This window comes from Eretmochelys imbricata, chromosome 10, assembly GCF_965152235.1.
Source record: "Eretmochelys imbricata isolate rEreImb1 chromosome 10, rEreImb1.hap1, whole genome shotgun sequence".
Taxonomy (NCBI): domain Eukaryota; kingdom Metazoa; phylum Chordata; order Testudines; family Cheloniidae; genus Eretmochelys; species Eretmochelys imbricata.
Genome location: NC_135581.1, coordinates 8,579,503 through 8,591,668, shown reverse-complemented (window position 1 = coordinate 8,591,668; position 12,166 = coordinate 8,579,503). Strand labels below are relative to the sequence as shown.

General features: G+C 46.5%; 1 protein-coding gene across 1 annotated transcript in view; it reads right to left on the bottom strand.

Moving 5' to 3' along the window:
- Positions 1 to 10,688, bottom strand: part of MAP2K3 (mitogen-activated protein kinase kinase 3) — a 52,234-nt gene extending 41,546 nt beyond the window's left edge. Inside the window, exon 1 of the mRNA XM_077828754.1 lies at positions 10,565 to 10,688. Coding sequence (XP_077684880.1) covers positions 10,565 to 10,580 — 16 coding nt within the window. The 5' untranslated portion in view covers positions 10,581 to 10,688. The remainder of the gene's footprint in view (positions 1 to 10,564) is intronic.
- Positions 10,689 to 12,166: the final 1,478 nt, after the last annotated feature.

Here is a 12,166-nt window from a genome sequence, read left to right as displayed (position 1 = left end):
AGTTACACTTGTTGCAGAATCTGCTGAAATGCATTTTCTTGACCCATGCAGGAAAACTGCTTTTTCAGCTGTCCCCATTAAGTCCGTAGGAAGACTGTGTTCATACATATGCATCATGAAGCGATATTTATCAGGCCAAATAGTCCAGACTTGCAGATATTTCCCAGACAACCCCACGGTTGACTCATGCAATTACCTGACCCAGCACGTTTATAATTTGTCAAACGTATTACGACCACCTGCCAGCTCTTACAGCAGAACATTTTCCCCCTTATATCACCACCTCCCCAGCCTTTGGCTCGTACTTTGAATTGCCATTGTGCATTATATTTACTAATCACACAAGGCCCTGACCGCCTTTATAATAAACTTCAGAGGCTTCCAACTGGACCAGAGGAGCCCCAGGATGTGCTGCTACTCTGGACTGGTCCACACATGTTTTTTGTGCTGCTTTAACTGTGTTGGTGCAGAAATAGATCTAGTTAAAGCAGCACAATCCATTAGTGGGAACTGCAGTTATACCAGTAAATATACTGGCATGCTATTTCATAAATTGACTGGACTACAAGCACCTTTCCATCGGAATAGCTATGCCCACACTAGGAGATTGAACTGCCTTAGCTAGATCACTATTTAAAAAAAAGAGCACCCCTTACCCAAAATATGTTCAAATCAGTATGAACACTGTATAGACCAGGGCTCAGTATAATCACATAGGGCATTTTATCCTCTCACATTTTAACACCCATGGAAAGGAAGATATAGGCAAAATCTCTTACAAATTCACTCCTCTACCCCAAGACTAAGATACCACGATCCTATGTTGGATCCCAATGGTGAAATACAGTGTTTGCAGCTCAATTCCCAGTGTTAAGAGACCTTCATGTCACTCACACAGTGTCCACCTCCCACAAAAATGAAGGAGCAGTAGCTTTTACCTGATGCTTTACCCAAATCTAGTGTCCTGAACTCAGTATCAACCTGTCCCCCCCATCCCCAGTCAGATATTCATCCTCATGATCTGCTGGAACCAAAAAGAGCTCCTGAAAAATCAAAAGTCGCATTACTGTTTTTATATCCCTAGAAGGTGCCAAAAACTTCAATGTCAATATGATGAACAAGAGTACATTAGCTTGGTATACAAACAGGATGTGCATCACTAGTTGCCTTAACCTCTCTACTCCTACCAGCTCCTTGGGCAAGGAGAGCCATGGTGTTGCTGGAAACGTGCAACTGTGACATCAGACTCCTGGAACTTGGCACTAGCAACTGGACTCAGTTTTGACAGACACTGGTGCCAAACCACAGCCTATGGTTAGCCACCTCTTCTGGGAAATTACTTGTATTGTGCACTGTGGAGGTTTATCTCTTTCCAGCATTAGAATGTTTTTTTGGGGGGGTGACGTAACCTTGTGGTGAGTTTTGTTTCCTCCCCATCCTGCCTTCTGTTGGTCTACACTAGACTTTTTTAAATCTGGAGTTAACATGATTGTAAAATACATCCAGTTAACTGGCAAACTTGTTAAGGCTTTAAGATATGTGGCTTGTAACAAATATTTGGGGAGTGTCTACACACCAGCCTCTACAAAAGATGCTACCAAGGCACTCAGTTAACTAAAAGGCCTAGTGCACATGAACCCTTGGAGGGAAGAAGGGAGGTTATAGTGCGTTTAACTAATTCAGTTGTTTTATGCACCCCACATCATCTTGTTTCACTCTGGAAGTTTCTACCAGACCAGGCACCAGCTGGGCAATCACCTTTATACTGTACATCACTGAGAGAGTTTCTTCTCCTTGCTTCCTGGTAGGTGGAGCCATGATGTCATCCCATAAGGGGATGGGAGGGAGAACGGGAAAAGTAGTTAAGTGGTGTCATTTTCTTCCCAGTCTGCTGCTGCCATACCCCAGAGTAGAGAGAGCACAAATCAGACAACTCCTTGAATCTGCTGTGTTTAATTTTGGGGGTGGGAGGAATGTTTTGGATTAAGATAATCTCCAAAAGAGTCTAAACTACATCACTGATTTCCATTAGACAGGTAGGATGGTCCAGTGGTTAGGTCACTAACCTAGGACATGGGAGACCTAGGTTCAATTCTCTGCTCCACCACAGACTTCATGTATGACCTTGGGCAAGTCACTTAGCCTCAGTTTTCCACCTGTAAAAATAGGGAAAATAGTACTTCCATACCTCATGGGGTATTGTAAGGTAAGTACTGAGATCTGCTGATGAAAAGTGCTATATAAGAGACCTAGCTATTATTACCTGGAATCTTTAAAATCAACATCAGGTGTCTTTCTATGTGATATGCCCTAGTTCAACCACAGCCACCGGGCTTCATGCAGGAATTCCAGCCTGGGCAATGCAGGAGGTCAGACCAGGAAATCTTGTGCCTTAAAAACCAATGAATCAAAAATATTTTCATATTTCTCATTTAGAAAGTGTTATGAAAGCAGCCGCGTGCAAAGCGGTGAGACTGTACTGAATGTTTACCCTTCTCAAGGGCTTCAAAGGGATGTGTTTTGACATGTAGCATGACTGCGCTGTTTTAGGACTTGTCTTTACTGCTGTGGTTTTTACTACAGGTGTTATCCTGAGGTAAAAAACACAGTGAAGACACAGTACAAGGTCAGCACTATACCCTGCCTGGGGTTGACCTGGGTGAGTTTACCTTGAGGAAAAAGTAACATGCCTGGTCTTTCCTGTCTTTGCTCATGCTTGTTAGTTACCCTGAGGTGAAAAATAAGTTTTTAGCAGTGAAAACAACGCCTTCATGTCTCATATGCTCCAGACGCGAAGGAAGACTGATGGGGAGGAAGGGGAGCTGTTTTCTGACCAGACATGGTGGGAAGAGAATAGGAGTATCTAATGGTCAGCATAACAGATTCCTTCCCCGGGGATAGCACCTTGGTGCAACTGGAAGGCTCGTGCACATTCCAATCACCCCGAGAGCTCTGCTGGCAGGAGCTTTTAACTCCTGGAAGGACCACCCAAGCCAGACAAAAAGCAGTCCACTGGTCCTCCAGGGCGGGGTTGACTGACAGACCAACAACCTGTTCTCCGTTAAAAAAAAAAAAAAGTTTCACTCTAGAGACACAACAAGGCAGTCATTCCAGTAAACAGCATGATGGAAGGGACAGTACAGTCCTCATGCCCTAAACAATGTCTAAAGGCAGTGGAAGGATTCAGATCCAAACAGATGCTTAAGACAGTCTTCTTACCTTCACCTGTATCACAGTCAAAATCCCAGGCTAAGTTTGGCCCTTATGAATATTAAGCAGTATCCAGCCAGCCAGCAAAACAGATCAACACGTGATTAGAAATACTGGGATGTCTAAGCAAAATATTTTACTGGCTCCAAAGGAGTTCTTCCTGTCTGTGAAATGGCAATAGACACAGTGCAACAGAGTGTCATCAGGAGTGCAGAGAGAGCTTCTCTATGCCTTATAATTGTTAAATGAATCACATACACTACATTAAAATACAATCAAACTGAAAAATAGGAATGCTCCTGCTTTTGCGGGTTCAGAACTAAAATTCACCATTGTGCCTCCATACTAAAGCATACACTATATATAAAGTGACCCACTGCAAAACCTGGATCGAGCCTCGAATATGAATGCCTTATTTTTGGCCTGACCTTTATTTTACCGCAACTGGGTGTTATCAGGTGCAATAACTGTAGGAACAGTATGGACTGCACATGACAGCTCAGGAATCTAAGTCCACTGAATTGCATAACCATTTAACCAAGCTGCATTCCACATGGAAGACAAGTGAATCATCAAACCAAAGGGTGCAGTCCCTAAAAATGCAGGCTGGACGAGTCAATGCTAAAAATCACACTACTTATTTACCCACACTTGAGTGGAGCATATTGCCAGGAAAGCAGTAGTTCATTCACAGATGATTTTTCTGTATCTTCTGAAATGCAGCTGCCTTTTAATAAAAGTCTGGTTTCAATTCAAGCCCCACTGCAAAGAAAAATTTGACACTTTTTTTTTTGCTAACCCTCTCTTTATAATCTAATTTTGAAGCCACAATAACCGCAATCCACATAGAGGGCCATTGCTCCAGGAAAGACAGATCCACGGCTTCACATAAGTGTACATGAAAAGGGAAGTAAAAGCAGATGGGTTTGAAAAGCAGATGCTCATATGCATGACACCTTACATTTCTGTCACTCATTCCTTCCTGTCTCAGAGGAGAATCTCAGACCAAAAGAGAAGAATGTGCTTTTGCTACCTTGTTGCTGGTGCTACAGAAACTCCCCCAAGTCCAGTTCTCATACAGATTCTCTTCCAGATGTCATAATTGCATTTCTCCTCATTTCAATACTGTAACTTTCTACCTACCTTATTGGGGGAAATCAACCAAGACCTCTGTTTCTCAGGACACATAAAAACACCTTATTTGCTTCCCTCTCCACCTCCCCTCCCAGTTTTAGGACCCAAATGTCCCCTTAATTCTTTTAATTAAAGCATCTGCTTTTCAGAACAAAGAGCAGCATGGACTTCAAAAACAAAGCACAGTAAAAAGCCAGCCACATTCTGAGCCTCTTATCGGTGACAGCATCCCACTTAAATCTATGGAAGGGTGAATTATACACAGTTGCAAAGCTGAAGGCATAGTTACGCTTTAAATATAGTCCACGCAAGGGGTTTATGTTTGGACAAAGCCTCCTACCCAACATCATTCCATTGACAAGTGTTACACGCAACAGTTTGAAGTTACACAGCATCTAAAGAAACTGCAGGGGTAGAAGACGATGCTATGAGTAAACAGAAATGACAGTCTAATTTTGAAAGCTGCAATGGGATATATGTAGCTATTCCATTTGAGAGTTACAGAGAAACGGTCCCCGTTTCATATCCTGATCAGATTAAGACCAAGAAACAGAAGCAACAGACAAGAGGAAGCTGACTCTGCCAGACTCCATGCAGCGAGTTTCCCCAAACAGAAGCGAACTCTGGAAATTCAGCCTACCCAATAGGATGGCCACAGTGATCTAATGCCATGATGGTCAATGAAAGGGAGCCTGTGCAGTCTAATCAAACGAAGCCTTTCTTGCAGAGCAAACATGTCACCAGACAACAGGCAAGCAGTGCTCACCCACTAATAAGTTCCTGTCCTGAAGGGCCTATATTTCAAAGGTACAAAGCAAGTTAGAGGAGAAAAGAAGGGTGTGCAGTCATGGTAGCTGAGCACTCATGGGATAGGAGTAGGGCATCGGTTCTCAAACTGTGGGTCACGACCCTGTTTTAATGGAGTCGCCAGGGCTGTCTTAAACTTGCTGCGGCCCAGGACTGAAGCTGAAGCCTGAGCCCCGTAGCCCTAGGCCAAAGCTGAAGCCAGAGGGCTTCAGCCCTGGGCCGTGGGGCTCAGGTTACAGGCCCCCTGCCTGGCGCTGAAGCCCTTGGGCCTGGGCCCCCCTCCCCCATCTGGGGCAGCGGGGCTCAGGCTTTGATCCCCCTCCTGGGGTTGCGTCGTAATTTTTGTTGTCAGAAGGGGGTCACCTTAAAATGAAGTTTGAGAATCCCTGGAGTAGAGATTTCCAGCGGAAGCAGTTGCTTGGTCAATTAACTGGGCTGCTGATCCGAACATAGATCACAGCATAAGGGGAGACAAGGAAAACGCTCAGATCAGACAAAGGGTGGTAAATGATCTGGACAGAGATGGAGCTGTCAATCTCAGACCAATAAGAGAACCAGGTAATCAGTATACTTGAATGGACTCAAAATTTAACTATACATACTAGAAAGCAACAGGTCATGCACATGTTATGTGTCACAGAAGGGCACCCAGAAGGACATTAGCAGCAATTATATTTCAGGCAGGCACCAGCTCTTCTCAAAAGACTAGAAATGTCAATCTGTAGAAGCCAGCAGCTTTGAAATATGGATCATTTTAAAATACCCGCTTTCCCCAAAGCAAGCATGGGTATGTTCTGAAGGAAGCATATTCTTTGCAGTCAGTATCTGCCGACAGGCAAAGAACCTTGCAAATAAGTGCATGATTCCTTGCAAATCCTTCTCCTGTATTGAGCTCATGCCCTAGTCTTATCCAGCTCCTCAGTAGAGGACAGACTCTCAGCACTGTCAGACAGAAAGGCTGCTAAGCAAAGAGAGGGGTTCACCTCCCCTTTCCATCAGGCCAACTCACTATTGCCTCTTTAAGCAGCATAGCTGACCTCCTTCCATCCAGGAAGCATGTTCTAGCATATGTTCCCTTGCATATGACTCAGCAGCTCCATTCAGAACCATTATATTGCTGCTGATTCATACCGCAGTTACACAGCAAACAGGAAACTCAAGTTCACATTCCCCCCGTTTCAGACACAGTCATTTAAAACAAAGTCATATTTATGTGTTGTTCATCCACTCACATGAGCCCTGATTTCAAGTTTCCTGTGCATCATCCTGGGAGAAGAAAAGTCCCCCAAAATCTAAATCCAGTTTATTCCAGTGAGAAACGAGAAGCAGCAATTAAATCTCATGCATTCCCTTCCTGCCTTCATCCTACTGGCCATCACTAATCACAGGTCTGGAGTGATCTGCCCGCTCTTACCCTCTTCATCTTTAACAAGGCAAGGCATCACCAGAATGGTCAGGAATAATTTCTCCTCTCCACCTCCACCTCCCCCCTTTCCTTTCCTCCTCAACCCAGCCCAATGTAATTTCTTATTATGTTAGCTGCCTAATTTAGAATTGCAAGCACCTCAGGATAGAGAGCTTATCTTCTTACTCATCGGTAAGGCACAAGGCATACCACTGGAGCTATACAAATAATAATGTCCATGACACCTGCTCACGTTTGTTAGCTGCATATAACAAGGACACATGGGAAAATCTGGCAAGGCCTGACAGACATACACTCGTCAAGTCAGGCTGTGTCAGAACTCAGAATCAATGCCAGGTCCAGTGAAAGATCAAACACAGCTCTGCTCAAAAGCCAGGAGTACTAGAGGGACAGGTGTTCCTGTGTATTTCCTTTACATGCAATTTTATTTCACGCTATTGAAGTTACATCACATGCTACTGCTCTGTACCTGCACCACTCTCATCCACAGAAATTTACATTCAAAGTTAACTAAGCTGCAACAGTGATTTTATTTTTCTTTTTTTTGGGGGGGGGGGGGGAAACAGTTGCTATCATCTTTCCCATAGATCTATTGAAATAATGCAGTCATGAAGTTATAACAAACACAGTTTTTATTGTACTTTTGCCTATGCTGTTCTTCGAGTGGACACTTACTCCAGAACTTGCAACTAAATCTTTGGGATTGAATGGCAAACTGGCCTGACTCCCCATTTTTCTAAAAAGTATAAAATACACAAAAATAATGATTTTGCATCATGACGACGATGCAGATCACTAATCAGATTGCATATATGAAAATGCTGACGCAGCTTAGCTACAAACTGATGTCAGAATGAAAGAGAGTGATAACTGGTGTGTGCACTGCAATACAAACCCTTACTTTTGATATACCAGGGTGCATTTAAAACTAATATTTTGTTGTTTTTTATATCTCATACTGTCTCTAGTAGACAGTTACTCAGCTGAGCAGACTGTTTAACCAGTAGGTTTAGTTACTGTATTTTAATCCAGCGTTTCCAATGAAAGCCAGAGTCAGTCTTGCTCAGTTTTAGACTGTAACACCTCAACAAAGGACAGACAAAGCACACTGCCCCGTTGATCCATCTGTGGAAATCACTCGTCTGTTAATTCAGCCACAAACTTGTGGAAATCACTCGTCTGTTAATTCAGCCACAAACTTACGGCAGTAATTGAGCCAAAGCAAGTACGTGACTTAGTGCAGTAAAACCAAAGCACTGAGGTTTGTAATCAGCGTATTTCTATGAGCAACTTAAATCATATGCAGCTTTCTAACATCTTCGGCCACAATTCTGCAAACACTTCTGTGTGCACGCACATAGTCCCATTGACTACTATGGAACTACTCACCCGCTTCAAGTTAAGCAATTATGTAAGTGACAGCAAGATCAAGGCCTTAGATTGTAAATTCCTTGGAATAGGGAACCAGTCTTTCATATTTGTTTATACAGAACCAAAATCCTGCTAAAAGAACAGGAGGACTTGTGGCACCTTAGAGACTAACCAATTTATTTGAGCGTAAGCTTTCGTGAGCTACAGCTCACTTCATCGGATGCATAAAAGTGGAAAATGCAGTGAGGATGTTTTTATACACACAGACCATGAAAAAATGGGTGTTTATCACTTCAAAAGGTTTTCTCCCCCCACCCCACTCTCCTGCTGGTAATAGCTTATCTAAAGTGATCACTCTCCTTACAATGTGTATGATAATCAAGGTGGGCCATTTCCAGCACAAATCCAGGGTTTAACAAGAACTCTGGGGGGGGTGGGGGTGTAGGAAAAAACAAGGGGAAATAGGTTACCTTGCATAATGACTTAGCCACTCCCAGTCTCTATTCAAGCCTAAGTTAATTGTATCCAATTTGCAAATGAATTCCAATTCAGCAGTCTCTCGCTGGACTCTGGTTTTGAAGTTTTTCTGTTGTAATATCGCAACTTTCATGTCTGTAATCGCGTGACCAGAGAGATTGAAGTGTCCTCCGACTGGCATCCGAGGAAGTGAGCTGTAGTTCACGAAAGCTTATGCTCAAATAAATTGGTTAGTCTCTAAGGTGCCACAAGTACTCCTTTTCTTTTTGCGAATACAGACTAACACGGCTGCTACTCTAAAATCCTGCTAGGCTCTTTACAAAGAACTTGATTACAAGAGAGTTGAACTTTAAAGATTCTATTCTACATAATTGAGGTAAAGTAAAAGAGCCATAATTATTGCTACCTATTAATTTCTGGCTGTAAAGCAAGTATGCAGATAACAGGTAATTTACGCATGAAAGATTAGGCAACAATCAGGTATCTTCCCAGCTTATGTAACTTTACTCAAGTAATATACAGTCCATCCAATCCATATTTCAATGCTTGAGTCAGGACTGAGGAATATGCTTATAAAGGTTTTTTGTCTCTTTCTCTCTACTCCCAGAAAGAGACCAATGCAAAGCCCTCCCTCTGAATGCTCTGACACCATATTCAACACGTTTGAAGGCCAGAGCTTCAGAAATGCCATAGCACCTTCTCCAATCACACCTTCAGGCCCCTGGCTTTCAGACAGCACCCAAGTTGGAATACTAGTGGGAAAACATTTAGTCTGATCCAAGTGGAATTACATGGGTTCATCAAGTCTGTTCCGATGTTGGACTCTCAGGCCATCAAGCCTTTGCAGTTGCGCAGGAATGGACCAAATGGTGAACGATCGCTACGGCCGACCGTCTGGCTAAGTGTTGAAAAAGAAGAAGAACTGGAATTGCAGATATAACACTCGCTGTGACCAGGATACAACTCTGGCTGCTAATGCTGCAAAAGTTTCCGCAGGTGGCATCCCCACCCGTGAGCAAGTAACACCAACACTACTGTGAATCTATCTTGCATTAAAGGTCTCTTAGTACGGTATATTCCTGTAAATCAGATTAGCAGTATCAAAACACATGCAAATCTGATCTGTCATGCTGCTCATTCCCCCTGTCCATGAACCAGCCTTGTCCCACCCACCCACTCTCTTTCTTTGATTCTTGGCTGCTCCTGTTGTATTAATGCCATCCTCCACAGTCTCAGCCAATCTCAGCCCTGTATAGAGCAGTGCTTCTCAAGCTAGCTGATGTGGGGGACCAGCAATTTTTTTCCCCAATGCGCACACAGACCGGCAGCCGATGGCTCACGGACCGGCACCAGTCCGCGACCACCACTTTGAGTAGCACTAGTATAGAGGGTCTCCTGCAGCAACATTCCACCTGCAGGTAGCAGATACTCTCCCCCATCTCTACTGGATGACGGGAGGGAAAAATAACAAGCAACGTGAGACGTCCAAACATGCATCGGGCACCAGGTGCAAGCAGTTGTCTGGCCAGGCACCCTGCTGACAGAGCACACACCAAAATCTGCCCCACTGGCTGGAGAATTGCACTCAGTCAAGGAGCTCTGGAGCAGAGTCAATCTAAACTCCATGCGGCTACAGGGGAGAAGGATGAGGAGGTGGGCAGAAGATTTTAGGTGAACCAGGCGCACACTGGGCAGCTCTGTAACCGAGGAGGAGAACCAGAGAGCATGCTGGCAGGGCAACTCTGCAATGGATGCAGATGGGGCAGTGGGAGAAAGACAGAATATACCCGGCTCGCGATGCTGGCTAGAGGAGGGAGCTATACAACCAGCAAGGAGGACCCCCAGCCTGTAACCCAGCACGGCAGGGGCACCACCCGAGGAGCGCACTGGGGGGACCCCCCCAGCCCGTAACCCGAAGGGGGAGCACCCCGCATGCAGAACAAGGGGACCCCGGAACTTGGCGGGGGGCACCCCCAGCGCAGCAGGGCCACTCCCCGGGGAGCCCACTGAGGGGACCCCCCCCCCCAGCCCGTAGCCCAGAAGCGGAGCACCGCGCAGGGAGTGGGGGGGGCCCACCGGAGACCCCCGTAGCCCAGCGGGGAGGCTGCAGCTGGGGTGAAGCCCCCCGCTCTCTCCTACCTCTGGGGAGGGACATGGCTGGTCCCCGGGCCGGTCGCTGGGCTGAGCGGAGCTAGGCGCTGGCGGAGGCCGGGGGCCGGAGCATGTCCCCGGGCGGCGCGAGCCCGGCTGGCGAACGGCGAGATACTGAGCCGCGGGCTGGCGAGTCGCGCAGCTGGGCCGAGCGCAGCCAGCCCCGCCCCCACAGCCGGAACGCTTTCGCCATTGGGTCCTCGGAGAGGGGGGCGTGGCCACCGTCGCCCCGCCCTCCCGGCCCACACAGCTCTGACCTCCTGCCTAGATGCTGGGGTTTGGGGGAGGGCGGGAAATTCCACCAGTCACCGGCTTCCTGGCCCCGGAGAGTCACCGGTTCCCCGGCCCTGGAGAGTCACCGGTTCCCCTTAGGGAGGCTGGTCCCCAGGGGCCACATCAGCTAGGGCCACAAAACGTGGCCGTGTCACGTCAAACCATCGTCGCCCTGTGGCAAGCGTGGCCACGTTCCATTCAAAACGTGGCCAAGGACAAGGCAAAACACCGCCGGCCGGCCCGGCCGGTTATCACACAACGGTGCCACCTGGCAGCTAAATGTGACTGCACCAGGTCTATAATGTGCCGGGCACCTCCCGTCCCCAACGCAGCGACATCTCGGCAAAACGCTGCTACCCAGCATCAAAAACGTGGCCGGAAACGAGGCAAAACATGGCTGAATCTTGTGAAAACGTGGGCACCGTGCAGCAAAACATCACGTTGCAACAAAGCATCCCTGCGTTTCGTCATCAGAGTGTCATCGTACTGCTTTCAAAATGTTGCCCCGTTGCATCAAGCTGAATCACATGGCAGTGAGATGTCATCAAATTCCATGGACCTGTCATTGCTACACCACAAATCATCACAACACAGTGACACTCCACAAACAGCCTCCGAAATATGCAGGACAGCAGATTTCAGGGAAGATGCCAGTTTATGCTTTCAGGCCGATACTTTTACCTCAAGGAACATTGCTGGAAGAAGATGAGTTACCAGCCACAGGAAGTCTGGTGTTTTTCACTCCCGTTGCGGCTTTCCCTCCCTGGTGAATCCCAATCCCACAGCCTCCCTCTCTGCTCTAAATCCCACCCCTCGCCATCACTCCTTATGCTGCTGCCTTCCCTGCCCCGTCAATCCCATCATCTCCTTCCTTTCCACAGCCTGAAAGAGTCTCTAGGGTACCATGTGCCTCTCCTTCCTCATGTATCTCACTCTGCCACCCTTCTCCAGAGCCTGCAATTCCCTAATGGTTCGTAGTCCCTCCACACACTGCTGCCTTCTCTCATCCAGCTCTTATTGTCTCCTTCTCAAGATTCTGGCATCATGTATGGATTCAACAATCATCCCCCATGCGTAGCTATGTCGTGTTTACGCTTTTAAGATATGCACATTGAAAGGAGCAGCAGGTTGTCCATAACTCCCCATCCTCTGCTTCACCACACTGTCACCCCAGGTACCAGGAAGAACCCCCTGGCTTGCTCCCAGGACCTCCTCAGAATCGAATTGATGGGAAGGCTGTTTGTAAGACTTGTTCTGGGAATACTGACATTTCAATTGTGCTGATTGTGCCACCTAGTGGGAGGAATATTAAGCCGA